The 21,106-nt window shown below is 45.8% G+C and overlaps 1 protein-coding gene across 6 annotated transcripts in view; it reads left to right on the top strand.

Annotated features, from left to right (window-relative positions):
• ETS1 (ETS proto-oncogene 1, transcription factor) overlaps positions 1 to 21,106 on the top strand; it is a 128,918-nt gene that overhangs the window by 86,151 nt on the left and 21,661 nt on the right. For 2 of the 6 annotated variants that reach the window (XM_082340958.1, XM_082340960.1), the window contains 5 exons: positions 9,115 to 9,234; positions 11,041 to 11,241; positions 13,970 to 14,047; positions 14,980 to 15,228; positions 19,610 to 19,870. In XM_082340958.1, the coding sequence (XP_082197084.1) occupies positions 9,115 to 9,234; positions 11,041 to 11,241; positions 13,970 to 14,047; positions 14,980 to 15,228; positions 19,610 to 19,870 (909 nt within the window). Of the gene's footprint in view, positions 1 to 1,461; positions 1,572 to 9,114; positions 9,235 to 11,040; positions 11,242 to 13,969; positions 14,048 to 14,979; positions 15,229 to 19,609; positions 19,871 to 21,106 lie in introns of those variants that run through there. The other 4 variants (XM_082340962.1, XM_082340963.1, XM_082340961.1 and 1 more) reach the window with 3 other exon arrangements.

The following is a 21,106-nucleotide window of genomic DNA, read 5'->3' as shown; positions in this document are numbered from 1 at the left end:
CTCTCTGGGTTTCCCTGAACACCTGGGATTGATTTGGGTTTTGCTCTGACTTGGAAACATTTGCTGAGGTGGAGGTTGGAGGAGGGGTTGGGGAGGAAAGAAATAAATCCAGTGATTAAAAATAGCTTGTGCATGTCAGGTGCCTGAACGAATTGGAGAACACGCCCACAGTCCCTTTTGTCTGGCAGGTCTAAGCTCCTCGCTGCCGAATTACAACCGCTTTCATTTGTTTTTCCTGCTCCCCTACCATGTAATGGTCGAGGGCTCATTGGAACCATGTGTGAGCCCGGTGAGTCACCAAATCCTCAGGACTTCAGTGGTAATAATGTGTTAAAACTCCTTTTGGGGGATGGGACGGGGGTGGGTGAGGGGAGAAGGGAGAGGACTGAAGTCACTTCCTACAGATGTTCAGGGTCCTTGGCTGTCTCTGCAGCCTTGGTTCCCAGGCCCAGCTGCTGGGCCCGAGGCAGGCTTCCCTGGGCAGTTCGCAGCCTGCTTTGCCTCTCAGAGGACCATCTCTTTCGTCCTGGGACCAGTTCCCTCTGAGAAGAGGCACCTACCTTTGAGCTGGTGTGCTGCACCCCAGCAGCGTGCTTTATTTCCCCGAGGCAGTAACTGGAGACTGACTCGAATTTTTGGTCAATCAGATCATTGGAGGGTGAATTGGGGATTTTCTGTGCAGCTTCTTTCTCCATCCCTCAGAGTTTTTTGGTTTTTTTTTTAATTCGCTGGTGACTCCAAGGGCATTGGTATCAAGAGAAGGACCGAAGCCCCGTTGTGTTTCCCTAACTGATAAGAAAACTCTGTTTTGGGGTCAGGGTGTCCCATCATTTGGGGCAGCGATGGGCTGCTTGGTTGGGATGGGTGGTCCCCAACCACGACGCTGAGCTATTCTCGCTTAGCTCTTGCTGGAGCCAAGGATCCCGCTTGTCTCTCATCGCTTTGTCACTTCATTAGGTTTGCGAAAATGGGGTCGAGGGGCTGAGGAGGGACACATTTCCCTTCTTTGCATTAGCCTCAGCCAGAAGCTTTGTGGATTATACTGACTTCCTCAACAGGAAGCCCTGCCTTGCCAAGTTTCTAGCGCCTGTAACGGGATTTGGAATCAGGCGTGTAGGACAAAGAGGACCCTTCCTTCCTAGTTCCAATCCATCCTTGCATGAATGAGAGAAAGGTTGAATGAGACTCCTTTTCACAGCCTTCTGAGATATTAGTGTCTTCATTGGGTAAATTCTCTTAGGGACCAGTAACAACTGTCCAAGGACAATGTTGATTGTTCAGAACCGGTCACTGACCACAGCCATTTTGCTATTTCTGTTGATCTGAAGGAGTAAAGGTGCCTCCTCTCTTATTCTAGGCAGTTTGACATCTGCCCTTTGGGTGCTGGCCAAAATCCTCGGCTTTTTCCGCCCACTCCTAGTTCCAGTTGTAAGTTCCTGAGGACCTAAACAGTCAGGAGGAATTATCTCTGCAGTCTTTTGCTTGTAGGACGTGGTGGTCAAAGGAATGGCTGGCTGCCCTGATTTGAAATCATCCCTCTCTGATCCAACTTCATCACTCTCCAGATCGTGGTAATGTTGCTTTAAAAGAAGTTCTGTGGTTCGAGTGGACCAATGAATGAAATGTAGACCTAGATTTAAGCACCGTGGAAAGTAATCTGAAGCCTTGTTTTCTTTTTCCATGAGCTTATCTGTTTCTTGTAAGCTTTCATAGTATGATCCTCCTTTATCTCAAAAATATCCTCGTGACAATAAAATATTCGTGGGTGAAATGGCATGTGGCCTGGGATTAGCCTTAACAGTTCTTCTGTGTTGGTGGGGAGGAGACGGAATAAAAACTGGTAGTGTTGATGGATTTTGAATAGGGATTTATTATACTATTCTCTCTACCTTGGTGTATGTTTAAAAATTGGCGTAATGAGAAATTTAAAACCCTGTGAGGGATATAGACACTACCTATCAACAGACCTCTTTTTAACCATGCACTGATGGAGTGACTTACCCCGCGTGATTACGTAAGTGGCAAAACTGAGAACCCGTGGGTTTTGACCAACAAGCTAAGGCAGCAAGCCCGGTGCATTGTCCCACTGTGTCTTTTCCCCCTGTCTTCAGAATCCTATCTTTCCATTTGGGACAAGTGTCCTTTTTTTCTTCTCTGTATGAATGAGAAGGTTTCTTCTTGGTCCTTTCACTTTAAGAAACCTATTTCAGCCAGACTTTATGTAACTAATTAACCTTATATTATGTGCACAATTGCCCATCAGGGTGACTCAGGGGTGAACACAGACAGGGAAGGAGGGCAGGTTGTCATTTACCGTGTGTTACTTTGTATGGAAGGAAGGAAGCCTCAATACCCTCAGTTCCAAGAAAGGAAAAGATTACAGTCGGTTCTGTAAATGGCTTTTAATTATGTCTTTATGGGGCGAGCTATATGAAATCCTGGATTTCGTCGATCCAGAAATGGTTTTGTTTAAGTTTTTAATTAAATGACTCAAGTGTATCTCATTTTCAAACTGAGAAATAAAAGTCCCGTTTTCTGTGTCTCAGCTGTAGAAATTTTAGTGTTCTTGGATTTCTGGTCCATTCCTATTTGCAGCAGCAGTGGAAGTGAATGGAAAGACCTTGGATGTGAAAGTTGAAAGATGGAGTTTAAGGCAGGCTCTTGATCTCTTGCAGTCTTGGTTTTCTGATCTGTGAAGTGGGGGTCCTGTAATACTTTCCCAGTTCCCCCGGAAGCTTTATGTTGTGAGGATATTGGGGAACAGTATACGGGAAGGGTCTCGGTGGACCGTAGTGGTTTTCAGATGTAAGGTGTATCATTCATAACTGGTGTTTCTTTCCTGCTGCTATTGATTGGGGCAATACCCACCACCCGTGGCTGGTGTCGTCATGGTAACCCACCAGGCTTTGGCCAATCCAGTGGCTGCACAAGACTGGAATGTGCACCTTGGATTTCTAGTCCATCGCCTAACCCTCGGGTCCCGGATGCTCCAGTCTTCCTGCCGTTTATTTGAGGATGGTGAGAGGAGGAGCATCTCAGTTCAGCAAGGCCATAGGTCTTGAACTTCTCCTGGAACCAACGCCACTTCAGGCTTAGATTCTAGGTAACGTTGCTGATATGAGCCGTTCGGTTTCTTTTTTTTTTTTTTTTTTAGAGCTAGTAGTATTTTATTTTATTTTTTATTTTTTATTTTTTTAATGTCTGAAACATTTATATTAACATATTTCCATACATATTTCCATACAAATACAAGTATGAGATTTTTAGAAATTTCATGTAATGTCTGAAACATTTATATTAACATATTTCCATACAAATAACCCAATGAAAGTTTAGTATTAGTTGTTTTGTTTGTTTGTTTTTTTATACTGCAGGTTCTTATTAGGCATCAATTTTATACACATCAGTGTATACATGTCAATCCCAATCGCCCAATTCAGCACACCACCATCCCCACCCCACTGCAGTTTTCCCCCCTTGGTGTCCATATGTCCATTCTCTACATCTGTGTCTCAACGTCTGCCCTGCAAACCGGCTCATCTGTACCATTTTTCTAGGTTCCACATACATGCGTTAATATACGATATTTGTAGCCGTTCGGTTTCAAACAACTTAATAGAATGGTCTGAAAAGTCACGTGACATGTCCTTGATGGGTTCTTGGGCACTGAGCAGTCCTTAACTTTGAGTTCCATTATGAGTGAATTGAAACCCTTGTTCTACATTTGACTTAAAACATCCTTGGGCTGTATAAGCTTTTGTTCAGGATTAGGTCACAGTGAAAAAGCAGATGTTTCCCTGCATTGAAAAGGCCACAATTCATTGTGTTCCTACGGATTCAAGAAAAACTATCTGCTAATTTCTACTCTGATACTGTGCAGTCTTGATTGGACAGAGTTTGGGACCGTTATTTGCTCACTAGCTTCTGTACAACTCTCCTCTCAGAAATCTGGGTGATTCCTATAAATATTAACTCAGATTTAGGGTCCTGAGGAATAATCCCTGGGTCAGAAATCGAATATACTTGTAATATGTTTATGTTTCATAAATATACTTAGAGCCTCCACCATATCAGCATAGTATATTTCCAGGTCAGGTGCTCAGCATTTTGAAACAAATGTGTTATTGCAATTCAGGGTATCGCAAGTACAATTATTAGCACAAAGGCAATTTTAGTTCTTGTCCGTAAAATACAATTAGTTAACTTCTGTGGAGCATTGATTAATTTATAGATGCTGCTGCTGAAATTAGAAATACTTTTGGCACCTAATAGAAAAGTCGTATGGTAGTTCTGTTTTTAAGGAACCTCCATATATTTTAATAGGTAACGAGATAAGGTGTGGTCAGAATAACAGAGATGCCTGCTTGGGCCAAAAACCATGTCAGCTTCTCCACCTGTGTAATGATTTCATTATTTTTATTGGTCAGTGTAATTGACAGAACTGCCACAAACATGAACGAGCAACACAGAGGGCATTTTTGCATTCATATTCTTCATGAGGAGAGTTTAATGTTTTATGTTAATACCACTTTTGAAAGTGATTATTCATCATCATTTACATGCAGTGCCTGTGCTACTAAAAAAGACAATCCTGGCTGATTGTTCATTCGCTTATAGAGGAGTTTTGATTTGTTTTTAAACCTTCAATTCCACACTTCATGAAAATAGATAAAGCTCTGACTTTCCTGTCTGAATGCTTTGGGTCCAAAGGCACTGATAACGCCTTCTGCTGAGCTCATCAAGTCCAGGTGTCCCAAGTGTGTGGTGTTGGCTTTCCCCAGCTGGGCTGGGAGCGCCTTTTCCAGAGACCCAGCGCTCTGAGTCCCCAGTCAGGGGCACAGCCTCTGGGTGCCTTGCAGCACCTAAAGCCTGGCATGTGGACCAGGCTTTTGAGAATGGCATTGAGGCGGACAGGCACAAGTTAATTCCAGCTGCTTCCCTTGGAGAGAACAAGCCAGAACCTGGAAGTGCCGGCTCCCTGACAGGAAGTGGAAACCTGCATGGGGAGTTGTCAGCCCAGAGGCCCTGTCCTGGCCAGACTGCTGGGGCACCGCTGTGATAGGAAGCAGACTCCGGGCTCTCTGCTGTCACCCTCAGCTTTCACATGACCCTAGCATCCAGCTGCCCAGGCTTTCCTGTTCAGAAGGCGTCTGGGGCCTCCTAGCCTCATCCTTCGGTTCCAGTTTGCAGCAGAACCACTGCTGGTCCGTTTGGCCTGGCCCACATTTTCCACATGCATTTTCCTGGCCCACTTCTGCCATCAGTAGAGTCCTTTTCATCGAGTCATAAATCCAATGGAGGGAACAAACACACACAACAAAACCCACACAGTTCAAGTTCATGAATTGGTGTTGGATGGGAGCGAAGGGATGGAAAGTTGATTCAAATTTGGAAGACGTTGAATTCATCCAGCGTTTGTTGATTGACTCCTGTGCTGGGAGCTGGGGTTGCTGCATTTGTTCCTTCTTTCAGAAGCGATACTCTTGATTAAATAGAGAGCCCTTTTCTCTAAAGTCAAACTGACTTCCACTCTAAGGGAAGATCTCCTGGACCTGTCCCTTAGCTGTTCTTGGATGAAGAGAGTGGGGATGAAGGGGGAGCACTGATGTCTTTCTTAGTGACTCATGTGATGATTATTCCATTGTTCAAAGGGCTGGATGTTATGTAATCAACATTTTATCCCGTCCCCCTACTTTTCCCCTTAACAATCTGGGATTTTCCAGCATTTTGTCAACCTTCCTGGAGGTGTGTTGATTTTTCCACTAGGCTTTTTTGGGCATGTCCCAGGGCAACCCAAACTCTCCACTCCCTGTAACTTCAGATCCCCCTCAGTGCAGGGCCTGGGAGAGCCACAGCAGTGAACCCTTCTGTTCTTCTAGGGCACAGGGCAGACTCTGGGCAGTTTCCTGGTAGCACCGCTCAAAGCAAACTGAGGGAAAGAGCTGCCTGCCCTTCTTTCTCGCCACGTAGTTTCCATTCATTTTGATGTTCAGAGGCAATATATTTGTTTCTGTTTTCAGAGGTCACCAATTATCATTTTTTTCCCTCCTATGTTTCCATTTTATCCAGCCAATAACACATTACTTACATCCAGGGAACTTTTTAACTAGCCAGGGTTTAGAGATGGCTGGTGGAGGAACTTCTCCAGTGGCCCCGCCATTTTCTGTCAGTTTCCTATGATACACTGAAGATTCCAGGTGAGCAAGAGGGCTTCTGGAAATTACTGCAGTAAAGTGCATTGCTGTCTCAAGGTCACAGGACAGCTAGTAGGAATTCTCAAGTCATTTCTTTGCTTATTTGCTTTTTGTTGGAAGTTGTGCCTGAGGTGAATTTGGAGGATTTTTAACTTGAACCATATCTATGTATCTTGGCTTTGAACATGGTCTGCAAGTACAAGAGGGACACAGCAGAGGTAAAGATGCACGTGGCAATAACAAAGGAGGTCACATTTGTGAATCTGCAGATTTTGATTCTTCATACTTCTTCACCACCTACATAAATCAAGTTTTATAGGTGTTAACCTCCTATATGCATGTCACATCTGACCACTTAACATTTTCTGCAGAGCCATCTTCCTAGCCAAAGCCTCCATCATCCCTCACCACAACTGATGCAAGAGCTTTTTAACAAGTCTTCTTGCATCCATTTGGAGTTACCTCCTAAACCATTCTTTACCGGCAGCTAAGGGGATCTTTTTATTTTTTTAACCCATTTTTAAAAATTGTGGTAAAGTGAACATAACCTAAAATTTACCAACTTAACTATTTTTAAGTTACAGTTTAGTGGGATTAAATACACCCATAATGTTGCACAACCATTGCCACCATCCACCTCCAGAACTCTTTTCATCCTGTAAAACTGAAACTCTGTCCCCGGGACACAACCCCCCATTCCCTCCTCCCTCCAGGCCCTGGAAGCTACCATTCTACTTGCTGTCTCTATGAATTTGAGAATTCTAAGTCCCTTATATAATTTGTCTTTTCATGACTGGCTTATTTCATTTACCATAATGTGAAGGCTCATCCATGTTGCAGTATATGTCAGAATTCCCTTCCTTTGTAAGGCTGAATGATATTGTACTGTGTGTGTATATACTACCTTTTGCTTATCCACTCATCTGTTGATGGACACCTGGTTGCCTCCACATTTTAGCTACTGTGAATAATGCTGCTATTAACATGAGTGTACAAATATCTCTTCAAGACCCTGCTATCAGCTCTTCTGGGTATATAGAGAACTAAAACTCAACACAAAAAGACAAATCACTCTACTAGAAATGCTTGAGTAGCCATTTCTCCAAAGAAGATACACAAATCACCAATAAGCCCATGGAAAGATGCTCAACATCACTAATCATTAGGAAAATGCAGATCAAAACTACAGTGTGATACACTTCACATCTATTAAGATGGCTACTATAAAAAATGCAGAAAATTAGTGTTGGCAAGGAGGTGGAACCCTTGTGCACTATGGTGGGGCTGTAAAATCATGCAGCCACTGTGAGAAAACAGGATGGCATTTCCTTGAAAATTTAAAAATAGAATTACCGGGGGCTTCCCTGGTGGTGCAGTGGTTAAGAATCTGCCTGCCAATGCAGGGGACACGGGTTCGATCCCTGGTCTGGGAAGATCCCACATGCCACGGAGCAACTAAGCCCGTGTGCCACAACTACTGAGCCTGTGCTCTAGAACCGTGAGCCACAACTACTGAGCCCACGTGCCTAGAGCCCGAGCTCCGCATCAAGAGAAGCCACCGCAACCAAGAGTAGCCCCTGCTCGCCGCAACTAGAGAAAGCCAGCGCGTAGCAACGAAGACCCAACGCAGCCAAAAATAAATAAATAAATAAAATAAAAGTAGACTTACCGTAAGATGACATTCTTCAAACACAGTGTAGTCATGTCATTCCTCTGCATGAAACTCTCAATGCCTGTTTTGCTCAGGATACAATTATAAATTCCTTAACTCACTCCTTACTTGTGTTTTCAACCTCCTCTCAAGCTGCTGTCCCCTTGATCACTCTGCTCCAGTTGCATTGATCTTTTTGATACTAAAACAGGCCCAGGTTGCCCTCTTCCCCCATCTCAGGACCTTCATTTGTGCTATTCTCTTATCTCGGATCACAGCCCTCTAATTCAGTGCTCATCAGGATTACCTGGATTCTGTGTTACAAACGGATTTCCGGGCTCCGCCCCCTCAGAGGTTCTGATTCAGGAGGTCTGGGTGGGGCTGAGTTCTCCCAGGTGATGCTGATATGGCTGGTCTGGGGACCACACTTTGAGAACCACTGGTCTGGAGTAGTTTTTAAAAAACTCCTGTGTATCCTTCAGGTCTCAGGTCAAACATCTCACTTCGAAAGGAGGCCTTCTCTGATTCCTCCAGACCTGCAGGACTCCCTGTTATGTGTTAACACTTCATCTTCTACTCCTCCTATGAAGCCCTTACTGACATTGTATTTGAACGTTTAATTGTGTAAATAGTTTTTTTAATGACTGATTTCCCTGCCAGAATCTGATATCCAGCTCCTTCAGGGTAGGCATCATTACTGTCTTGTTCACTGTTCTTTCTCTAATCCCTTGCATGTGACAAATGCTAAATAATTATTTATTGAACGAATGTTGTTATTTCCTTTTCATAGGTAACGGCAAGTGTGTAGAAACATTAATATTCTCAGTGAGTGTGAAGGATGGGTAGGGGCTATGGGGGAATTAGTAGAGCTATACAGAAAGAATAAATGTATTTTGCCAGAGAGGCAGAGCATACGAGGCAAGAGTCAGGTTTTTTGTTTTTTGTTTTTTTTTATGGGCCCTACCACATTGTGGAAAGCCCCCCAAATTTTACCTGCCCTGGTGAGGATGCTACTACAGTTATTTCTCAGCTTGTCTTCTTCTTCAGACCATTCATGCTCTATTATATTTTATGGGAGGTTAATTACCTACTTAGTTTTATCTTTAAAACTGAGGTATAACTGACATGTAACCTTACGTTAGTTTCAGGTATACAACATAATGATGTGATATTTGTGTCTGTTGCACAACGATCGCCACCACCAGTCTAGCTAACATCCATCACCTATTTCGTTTTTGTTAGTATTCATGTGCTATTTTTTCCTTACAGATATGGAATGTGCAGATGTTCCGCTCTTAACTCCAAGCAGCAAAGAAATGATGTCTCAAGCCTTGAAAGCTACCTTCAGTGGTTTCTCTAAAGAGCAGCAACGCCTGGGAATTCCAAAAGGTAGGTTTTGTAGTTGGAAGGAGAGATGATGGGATCAGACTTTGAGGCATGGTTAGTTTTCTCACCTGTTGGGTGAGATAGACGTTATTACTCACCACGCTTCAGTCAGCAGCCACAGATCGTTGCAGACATCTGTTGGAACAAGCGTAGACACATGCCGATGCTCCTTCATCTCCCAGGCTTGCCCCTGCCATCTTGGTTTTAGGGCAGTGGTGCCCAAACTTGTTTGCACATTAGACAGGGGATCGTCAAAAAATTCCACAGTCCAGGTCAGGTCCCAGACCAATTAAGTCACAATTGCTGGTCGCATCAGTAATTCTGAAGCTTCTCAAGTGACTCCATAGTACAGACAAGTTGGGAAGGCATGGTCTTGGAGTCATTCTGGGCCACCATTGGATGAACTCGATGAGCTGCATTTCTGGGAATTTACTCATTTTCTTTTCCATGTCCTTTGGTGAAATGTGTTTACCTTTGGGTGTTCTCATCCAAAAGGGTTTATTCGGGAATGTAAGGGGAAGTGGCTTGAGTTGTCAGAAAGGAAACATGATGGGGGAAGACTTAAGCCTTGACCAAGCAGCATTTCCTGAACAATTGAGAACAGAAAGAACGCTTTTCTATTGAGTAAGAGAAACAGAAGCTGTCTTTAGACCAGGCCAGTGCTACTGCTGCATGAGAGGCTTCCACCCTGCCAGACGCAAGCCTTTGGTAGATTCTGTGAACGTATCTGTCTACCTTTCCGTGTATTCTACTTTCCCACAAACCTCAGCTGACAGCAATGCCCAATCACAAGGCACAATACAGTGAATTCTGACCCCTGGGTTCTCCAGCATCTCATAAGGTCATGGTCTAGATCGAAGGGGGTAACTTTGAGAGCAGGCATGCTGTGGGCCTCACAGCCTGCCACCATCTGAACTCTTTAAGTGTCATTAGCCGGTGTAGTCATGTTAAACCAGGGGTCATGTGTGAAGATTATATATCGTCTGTCCTACACTTCTACTCAATGCAGGGCCTGTGATGTGTATATATTTTGAAGGGTATCTGGTATAATACAGGTACCTAATAATGTCGTTATTACTAAGTATCATTTGAATGGCTTACTATTACTAATTGCTGTGATTATTACAGTCAGCCCTCCGAGGGTTCCGCATTGGCAGATTCAACCAACCACAGGTCAGATTCGGTTGGCTGAATCTGCGGATGCAGGAACCCACGGATACAGAGGGCTGACTGTACCCCGCCCTTTTATGTAAGGGAGATGAGCATCCACAGACTTTGGTATCCGAGGGGGTTCTGGAACCAATCCTCCTTGGATACCCAGGGACAACTGAGCTAACCATGATTAACTAAGATAAAAATAATTAAGCATGATGGTCTCAAGTACATTATAAGAGTTAAGAGCAGGCAGAGGTGAGTGCCACATCCAGAGCACACTTGACGTTGTTATTATTGCTGTTAAAGAAGTCATTTGTTCCCTTGTCCCAGGCTTTAAAAAAGTCTGATGGAAACAAGGCAGTGAAAGAGGAGATTCCTGGAATCTTGGTCTGAAGATTCCAAGGGTGGGGAATACTCTGCTACTTTTTAGCTGATGACAGTGATCTTCTAGCTGGCAAGATAGAGAAGATGGGGCTGTTGGATGCGGGGTGGGGGGTGGGGGGAGGGTTATGGAAGATGCCCCATCGGGCATTCCTAATTCTGTGAATCCGAGAACATCCTCAGTGAAGGTCAGATGCTTTCATGTTGTCTCTGAGGCTCGGGGAAGAGTTAAGAGCCCCATCTGCTGGAACGTCATTTGATCTCTCCCCGCAGACCCCCGGCAGTGGACAGAGACCCATGTTCGGGACTGGGTGATGTGGGCTGTCAATGAGTTCAGCCTAAAGGGTGTGGACTTCCAGAAGTTCTGCATGAACGGGGCAGCCCTCTGCGCGCTGGGGAAAGACTGCTTTCTCGAGCTGGCCCCAGACTTCGTTGGGGACATCTTGTGGGAGCATCTGGAGATCCTGCAGAAAGGTAAATGCATGGGGGCGGGGTGAGGTGGGAGCCGTATGGGGTGGCTTCGAGAGTAGGTCCGGGAGCGTGCCCAGCGGTGCAACGTCGATGCCATCACCTGGGCATCCAATCACAGCACGTGTGGTCTATGGCATAGACGGTGCCTGGTAAATAGCAAGTGTTCCATAAATGTAAGTTTCTTTTTCTTCTGTGTACTGGAGGTTCCAATTTTAATCTTTAGCTAGACTGTCCTCCTGAAGCTTCTTGGTATGCGAAGTTCTGGTCCCAATCCTTATCTTAGACTCAGGTACTGTTTGAACAAGCAGTGCCCACAGCCAGCAACAAGAGAGTTTTTCTTTCTTTCTCTCTCTTTTTTTTTGGTAATCTTAAGACACACTCTCTTGATCCATGGCCACATCCAAGGTTTGTTTCTCAGAGCTTCTTAATAAGCAGGCTTCTCTACCCACTAACTGGATTGGAATTGCAGTCGCGAGGTACACCTTTTCCATCTGGAGCAGAAACCGGGGTTATGTCAGGACGCCGTGTTGCAACCTTGTAATGACATGGCCTCTCCTACCAGCCTCTTCCAACCTTTTTGGACCAAGTGACTCATGTACCACAGTCCTGGCTGAGTACAGAAACAGCAGCAGGCGGCAAACTTGGGTGTTTTTGCGCTTATTTTTCTGAATTTCTTCTTAAAATAAATTGCAGTTACCAGCAGTCAGCAGTGCCCTCCAGCTGACTGTAAGCCTAGAAGCCTGTTGCCCTCTCTGACCCAGGCCCACCCTTTCCCTGTGGTCACCAGCTCCAAGCCCTGGCGCAGACGCGGTGACGGGGGGAGGGGGAGGGGGGCAGGCAGCAGAACTCAGGCTTAGCACTTTTATTCCATATAATACCTTCCTTTGTTTAAGGATATTTTCCACTCTGCAATGCCCAGGAGAGACCCAAATTAGACTCCTCTGGGCACAGAAGTGTTATCTTTTTCTTTTTTCCCCTTCTCTTCAGCTTCTGCTGAAACAGAAATAAATAAGCAGAGTCGAGAACTAGGTGAGTCTGGCCTTCCCCAAAGCAACGCCGTGATCTCGGTGTAACTGCCACAAACCACTCGCACATGTTGACGTGAGCACCTGTGTATAGAGGGAAAAGATACAGCAGGCTCAGAACAGATCTGATGCAAGCATTGGCTTATCAACACAGCAGTGGGGTATACCAGACCGTGTCGCCCCAATGTATGCTGCTAATACACCGTTTCCCTCCAGTCTTCACCCTGGGGCAGCCAGCTGTCCTGGAGTGTCCAAACCTGCCTCTGATCAGTTATAACTCATCTGTACAGCACCTCCTTGTTTCCAAAGTGCTTGAAACTACGTTTTTCTCATTGGATTCTCAAAACAACCCTGGGACATGGGAAGGGCATGTTCTCTCGGTGTCCTTGTCTGTAAAATGAGGACAGGTTAGGTGGTTTTCTCAACATCACTTGTTTCCTTAAACCTAAGTCTTTTCAGTCGAACTTCCTGTCCTGTGTTCTTTGTGTAATGATGCGGACTCGTGGGGTAGCTTCTGGCCTACCTTCCTGCAAAGGAATAATACAAGCAAATTTAGGAGAATTAGGAAATAATGGAGTGGGTTTGAGAACATCTCACCCATTTTCAAGGGAGAGAGGCAGGAGAATCGTCCTCCTTCAGGTCCTTGAAGAGCTGAACGTGACGTCTGTATTGAGGCTACAGCTTTTGTTCTGTGATTAAACTAAGGCAACCCAGCGCCGAAACAACATAGCTTTTCTGGGTGGGGTGGCAGGCCAAAGGTACAGGGGATGTTTCAATCTGATAAGCTGCTAAAGCAGAGTTTAATCATTTTATCTCAGCTGGGAACTGTTTTTTCTGTGCAGGCATAAACTTGTTTTCCCAGCAGTCTCTGCTCCCAACAAGCTATCAAATACCTGAGGAGAAACCCAAACCAACCCTCTGTCTTTATGTCTGATTCTTACAGTGAAACGTAATCAGACTGTTCCCTACAATGGTCCGGGGCCGCCACCAGATTCCAGGGTCATTAGAGGATCCACAAGCTCACCTTAGTTCCACAGAGAGAGGCTTCCTCTGCTTCCTTACCTTCATCCACGTTCCATTCTCATTCCTGCGGAGGTTGGCATCTGGACAGGAGTTTGGCTCTGTGCCTCTTCTCTCTCTTTGTATGAGCCCTGTCATATTTCACTAAGTAGCGTCACCTTACTAACATCTTATGTGGCCCTGAACTTGACATTTGAGGGCAACAGAAAAAACACAAAACAAAAACCAGACATCTGTTGGAAGAAATGGAGGCTCTAAAATCTACCTGCCTAGGGATGGTCCTATATTTCTGAAAAGCTCTGGACCTGATCGGTCTGAGTGTTGGCGACTGATTTTGGTAACCTCCCAAGATGTCTTCAAGCCTCGGCTGCTGGCGGCACACGCATGCATCAGAAAGAGGGTGAATGCCTTCCCACCCCTTAGAGATTACTCACAGAATGCGCTTTCTGAGATATTAAATCCCATTCTGCAGCTACCGGAATCATAAACTTAGCCATACTTTAGTGAGCTCGTCTCTAGACAAGGCCCCAGTCAGGGGAGACTCAGACACCAGCTCAGTTAGTGGACATGCAGATTTCTGCCAAGAGGGGCTGAGATCACTGTGGTCCTTTTGTCCAAGGTCCTCTTCGGCTGAGCGTTGCTTGCAGGCTGACCTCTTTGTTTCGTTCCTCCCCTGTCTGTTGCAGAGGATGTGAAGCCATACCAAGTTAATGGAGTCAACCCTCCGTACCCCGAGTCCCGCTATACCTCGGATTACTTCATTAGTAAGTTCGCCTCCTGCCCTTCTCCCCACTTCCTGCTCGTTGTCACGGGAACTTAGGAAGGGATCCCCTGTCCTAGGCCATCTCAGGCCCCTGCCTGGTAATTCTACAGAAAATAATATCTTCTTAAATGTAGACTCTTGGTGGTTTTGTTCTTCCCACAAAGCACAAGGCTTCAACCTATCTGCACGTTTTATTCACCTGCACGCTCCTACACTGGGGTCTTTCCCATGTCTTCAGCATGAAGGTCACACAGAGAGACAGTGACTTGCCTGCAAACCGTTATGTGCCCCGTGGTGGCCATCAGAGGTGCGGGCTAGGGATTTTGCCCTGGACCTTGTTCTTTGCTTTTTACTGGTAGATGTGACAGCATTTCCTGTGAAATCCTTCCTCCAGAGCATGGCCTGCAACCTCAGGAACATAAGGCCTTCTCCTCCTAGTACCGTATCCCTCACCAGGCTGCAGGGGTGGCCGGAGGGAGAGAATCAGCGTAGGGCTGTGCTTATCTGATGACTTTGCTTTCAAAGGGTGTCTTATTTAAGCAGGTTTATTTTCACTTTATCTCTTTACTATTATGATTTTTATCCTGACAACAACAACAACTAGCTTATTGTGTGCTAGAAATGTTGGTAGGCTTTTTCCATGTATGCTGTCATTGGATCTTCATCACAACACCTTGAGGAAGGTGGCCACCATCCCTATTTTCGAGATGAGACAATTAAGTCAGAAAAGGGAAGTGTCTCGTCAAGGGCCACGGCTCTTGAGTAGTGGAGCAAGGTTGAAAACCCAGGCCCTTTTCACTTAAAATATTTTTCTTGCATTCCCAAAGGTAGTCAGCTTGTTTGACATCGCGGGGCCCTTGTAAGTGGGGAGGAACGGCCTGTTGCCGGTACTCCTCTCTCCTCTCTCCAATTGCACATGCTCTGTGTTTCCAGGCTACGGTATCGAGCATGCCCAGTGTGTCCCTCCCTCGGAGTTCTCCGAGCCCAGCTTCATTACAGAGTCCTACCAGACCCTCCATCCCATCAGCTCGGAGGAGCTCCTCTCCCTCAAGTATGAGAACGACTATCCCTCGGTCATCCTCCGGGACCCTCTGCAGACGGACACCTTGCAGACTGACTACTTTGCCATCAAACAAGAAGTGGTGACCCCAGACAACATGTGCATGGGGAGGACCAGTCGTGGTAGGTCGGATTTCTGCTCTAGAAAATTCTAAGAATTACCTGACTTTGTGAGCTCTCCAGGTCCCACTTTTCCCCCCTTGCTCTTAGCCCCGGGCATTCCTGAGTTTCAGCCTTTCCATCTTAGAATGTCTAGATATTAAGAACTTTGTATCGTGGAATTTTAGCTAAGTCCTTCATGATGACATGAAGGGTCTGGGTCCATGGTGGAACTGAAATCTGGCAGGAAGAACAATCGCCTTTCTTATTTAGGTAAAACATTTCACCACCTGATAACTTTAGGTGCTTGTGGCTGTTTTTTAAGGTATGCGTTATTTTCTTGGAGAGGATTTTGCTTAAGGAGGACACAATCACATAAAAATGATTCAGAGACCCTCCCGGAGAGCCCTTATCTCTGCGTCATCCTGGTGTTCCGAACATTCCCGGTCATCCCGAACATCCTGGCTTGGTATCTGAATGACCTCTGCTTCTCAGCCTGGGCTTCCTAGCCTCCTGTGACTTCTTTGGTTTGGGAAGATAGAAGATGGTTAACCAACAGCTTATTTGGAACCAGTCTTCAGCAGTGTGGTGAAAGTGTGTATTTAGCTAGAGGACCAGGGAAAGAGGCGGCCAGAGACTTCCAGAAGAAGGTACTTTCGTTGCCGTGACTGTTCGGACAATGATAAAATACTCACTGACAGTGAAATAAATGGTTCAAAATAGAGCTGGCTGACTCTATAAAGCAAAAAAGGTTAAATACGCCCAGTTTTTAAGATCAGGACATAAACACTCAGAGGCGCGGCTCACCTAGTGAAGTTTTCCAGATTGTTTTGTTTCTGACAAAAGTGCAGTCCATCGTAAAGAGGGACTTGTTCATCCAGGAAGGACTAGCTGATTTCTGACAAGTTGAAAAAGATGACTATTCTGATGGATAAGTGGGAGGGAATTAGAGACAGGAAGAGGACAGGAGAAAGCACTTCCAAGTGGTGCTTGCGAGGCCTTTGGCCCCAGAAGTCGGGCCTGGCCGCCTCGTGGTGACTTCTGCTCCGTGATGACCCTGCTTCCTATGCTAAGGCCTCGTGGGCCGGACACACTGTCCTCTCCTTCGAGTGTCCAGGCTCCTACTTCCTCCCAGCAGGCCTCGCGATGACCAGCAGGCCTGCAGAGGGAAAGTCCCCAGCAAAATCGGAACCTGTAATCTGCCTTCTTGCAGCCCCGGGGTGTTTTTGTGTTTCAGACAGAAGGGGATGGGTGGGACCAGCTTCGCCTTCCCCTTTCTTCTTTATTTTTGGATGCAGGTCTATTTAAATACTTACACACATGTGTACCTTTTCTCTCAGGCGGGTCACAGCAACAGAGCGCCTTTCTTTCTCACGGGGCTTCCTGTGCATGTGTGATGAGGCCGAGTGTGCGTGGGGACTCAGCCGTCGTGTCACTTTGGGCAGATCTGCTGCCAGGTCGTTTTCCAGTTGGCGTCTGGCTTTGCATTTGTGTGATTCCCCCTTCTCCCTCTCCTTCTCCTGGTTTTTGGTTTTGGTCCCCACCCGCCCCGCGACCCCAAATGAATCCCGATGGACCAGACGGTGACCTGTACAAAAGGACAGGAGGGCTTTCTCTCTGGCCTCCTTCTCCCTCACTCGCACCAAGCTTCACACCACACAGACTTGAGGGGGAGACTGGTCTGTTCACGGTTGCTTCTTGCGAGTTAGAAGCGCCGCAGACAGGATGTATACCAGGGGCTGATTGGCTGTGACACGGTAGGATCGGTCTAGACTGAAAGCATCACTGCGAGCCGCTTATTATCAACAATCATTGTAGTGTTCGTGTACTGCATTAGGGCATACAGAGTGCTTCTGTGTCCCACTTCTGTGGACTCGGAGAGCTGTCTTCTTTGTGCTGGTCTGTTCAGTGGGCTGCCGTCGTCCTCCCCAACCTACTGTTCTGAGTGCTCCGAGGTCTGTGTGGTGGAGTAGCTTTGGAAGGACCTCGCTGAGCCATTTCTCAGGAAAGCCAGCTGATGGATGGCGTGGAGGACACGAGCTTCCCTGCATGAGCACAGTAGCCTAACCGAGTGTCTAATCCAGTTGGAGTCAACCCATTTTGGGAGAAAATACCCGTAAATGATGGTTCCCAGCTCCAGGATTGTGAAAGAGAGCTAAAATGAAAGCAGCCTACTGCTATAAACTGCAACTCTCAACAGACTTGCATTTGGCTCATGTTTGAGAGGCTGCCAGAGAGTGGTTCTGGCCTCGTTTAGTGCCCTTGCTTTTTGGGACTCCTTGGAAGCTCAGCTGTCTTGCATGTGAAAATTCCAGTCTCTGTGCCCTCCAAATATAAAAATGACTGAGAGAATCATCTCAGGGACATTTGAGTATAAATACAGCCTCAACATCGGTGACTTCGTGGGAGTATTCTTCATGAAAATATAAACTTTCTTTCTTAGGTTTTTGGTGTGTGTAAGATGGATAGCTGCTATGAGCAAACACCTTTTTATGAGAGACCACAAAATTTCCTGTTCTGTTGAAAAGAGGCTGTTGCATTCTTGGTTGGGGGCTGTTTTCTTGAGTCTTTTAATGTGAATTTCTGGAAGGGACAATCCGTTCTTTTTTTATTTTTTAAATATTTTTATTAGAGTAGAGTTGATTTACAATGTTGTGTTAGCTTCAGGTGTACAGCAAAGTGAATCAGTTATATGTATACCTGTATCCACTCTTTTTCAGATTCTTTTCCCATGTAGGTCATTACAGAGTACTGAGTAGATAATAATAATAAAAAGTTGCAAATATGACAGTGGACTGGGTAGGCGGGGCCGATAACTCCATGAAGCTCTTCCATTTTACCTTCTGGGGCTCTTCCGTTTACCTTCTGGGGATTACCCTTCTTTGAATGAGTGATTGGAAGAAGGCATGAGATGAAGCAGATAAATAACTATGTTTCTGTTCCAGGCAGTATTGGAGGGGTTAAGAGGTTCAGGAAATCTGCAAGGGGGAGATTATGCAAAAATTACATATTTAACTGAGTATCTTTTACCTGGGATTAAAAAAAATTTTTTTTGGAAGCAGTGTATCTTCCTTCTTAATTACTGTATATTTAATTTTGGTTTGGACACCAAGATTAAATATTTGAATTTCATTGGTTTAACGAATTCCCTCTGTTATGAAGGGGAGAATACACCAGAAACACATTAGTATTACGTTGTGTATGCCAGCCTTATTCTGGGATTGAAATTTCATGGTAGACCAGCCAGCCCTGACTCACAGGTATTTCTGCGTACACATTTGTCACATCCTTTGGCTTCTTGAATTTTCTGAAGTGGCCATTTAATCTCCCATGATTTAATTTAGGTTGCCTGGAAAGTATCTGGAAATAAAACATAAAAAAAATATTCCTGTGAGCCTTTTCAGTAGTTAGATGCATTTATTTTTGTCCCCCCCATTTTTTTAGGCTTCTTTTTAATGGCATTTTTGCCAATGGAAATTTCTCTAGCAGCTATTATGCAATCATAGCAGCTGTTTATAACCTGGTTTGGGAAATTAATGAACTTGCATGATCTTGTGGTCAGTTAAGAATGCCTTAAGCAACTCATAGAGTAAAGGATTTCTGACATCGCTATGGACCTTAACTCTTTAATCAACTTCTTTGTTTTTTATTGCCTACATTTCCCTAATAAAGTACAAATTTCAAGTACAAAGTTGCACTTGGAGAGGATAAAGAATATGGATTTCTATCTAGAAGAGTGATAGTGTTTTCTTTTTTTAACCTCCTGGAAAAAGCATCTCATAACTTCTTTCTCTGTTTGAGAAGGCATAGAGGCACTACTGCATGTATTTCATTTTAAAAGAGTGTTTGGAAAAAAGGCTAAAAAATAATATTTTAGTTCCAAGGTCAAGGAAGGTCAATCTGCTCTTAGTCTAATGGAATTTTTTTTTCTTATGACAAGAATATTTTGCCAAATGGGGCCTTTTGAAATCGTCTCCCTGGCTTGAGTTAGGATAGGGAATGAATTGAGCCTGACACTGCTCAGATTTCTTCATCTACTCATTGGGTCTAATTCATCAGCCAGAAATCCCATCATAGCAGACTGGATTCTCAGCCTGTAGATTTCTGGCTCTAGAATTCTTGTGGTCCCCAACACTGCTGTCTCCCTCTGGCAGACGTAAGCTGTGCCCGACTCTGAATCTCTGTCCTAGGGGCTCTGGAGCAAGACGAGACCATGCAGGGGGCTCGGAGGCTGGGCCCAGGCAACCCCTCCTCCCCAGAGCAAACCCACACGCCTCCATTCTCCCCCGCTCCCGGCCACTCCCTCCATCCCTCCTGCGCATCCTCACCGAGAGCGTTTCACAGTGTCTCTTCCCATCCCTCCTCCCTGCCCTCCTCCCGCCTCCTCCTCCTCCTCCCCCTCCAGGCAAGCTCGGGGGCCAGGACTCCTTTGAGAGCATAGAGAGCTACGATAGCTGCGACCGCCTCACCCAGTCCTGGAGCAGCCAGTCATCCTTCAACAGCCTGCAGCGCGTCCCGTCCTACGACAGCTTCGACTCGGAGGACTATCCGGCCGCCCTGCCCAACCACAAGCCCAAGGGCACCTTCAAGGACTATGTGCGTGACCGTGCTGACCTCAACAAGGACAAGCCTGTCATCCCCGCTGCGGCCCTGGCTGGCTACACAGGTAGGCACCTGCCCTGCCTCCTGGGCGCTGAGGGTGGGTTCCCTGGAAGCTTCTGTGCGCGTTCCCGGCCCCTGAAGTCAGCCTCTTTCTTTCTGGGGGGGGCGGGTGGGGAGAAGTAGACGCCGAGAGGTTGGGTTAGCCTCTCAAGCCACTCTGGGAATAGCCATTGGGTTTTGGAAGCAAGCAGTGTCATTCTATCCCAAGGGATCCTTTCCAAGGTTGGTAGGGAAAACTGATATTTTGGATATTTACCCGTAACTGGGAGAAGGGAACTCTTGTTGATTTGGTGTTTCTGGAAGCTCTGCCTTGTGGTCTAGCATCAAGGGACTTCTCGCCTGCTCTTGCGAGGTCTCTCTAAACCCAAAAGCAGCAGTGGCATCTCTCAGAGCCGTCACTGAATGGCCTACACCCTGCACTCATCTGCGGTAGAATCCTCATTATTAGGCTGGTCTCTCCAACGGGAAAAGTGCCCTCAGTCACCCTACACTCTGGCCGGATCCTGCCCTATATAGGAAACCTTTCTTGTCACTTAGCTTTATTGTTGATTTTTTTCCAGGAGTGAAAGTTGTAGTAGTGGTGAACGAAGAAAGATCATAGAGAAAGGAAGATGTATGTTGAGAGTCTGGGCTTTGATTGAGAATCTGGTAATTGAGCGAAATGATTCATTGTCCAAGCAAGGTGTGGCCCATAGGCTGTCTGACTTTGGAAGGGTTTGAAGAGTATATCTGAGAACTATCCAAGGAGCAGGCGTATGTTAATGATCAGACCCTTTCTGTAAGGTTGTAGTGTTTTGTAAAAATTAGGAATTGTGTCGCGAGCAGAGCTTATCTTAAGCTTGGATGACACAGCTGTGATCTTGCCCTCTCTTCTCTTACGGTTTATCCACCCTGGACGGGTCACTGGTGGGGACCCTTTGTGTGGATGAAGACAGACAGCAAAATCTCTGTTTCTAGTGACGTGTCTGTCTGATCTGAAGAGTGTGCTGGGTCCCTGTTCTTGTGTGAGGGAAATCTCAGGTCTTTACTAGGAAAGCCAGCTGACCTTTGAGAACAACTCACATGCTTAGAAAAGTTCCTCCTCCTTCAAGTATCAGGGGTGTGTCTTTTACGTTGCATTCTTCCAGCTCCTCATGCAGTTCAGTGCACGGATAGGTGCTCAGGAGTTATGTCTGGATTTTGAGGTAGCGACAAGGTCTATATATAGAGTTATGGGCCAGAAAGGAGCTTAAAGGTTCCC

This window comes from Balaenoptera borealis (assembly GCF_965194805.1).
Source record: "Balaenoptera borealis genome assembly, chromosome: 11".
In the NCBI taxonomy this organism is placed as follows: domain Eukaryota; kingdom Metazoa; phylum Chordata; class Mammalia; order Artiodactyla; family Balaenopteridae; genus Balaenoptera; species Balaenoptera borealis.
Note: the sequence above shows the minus strand (reverse complement) of the source record. Positions and strands in the feature narration are given on the sequence as shown.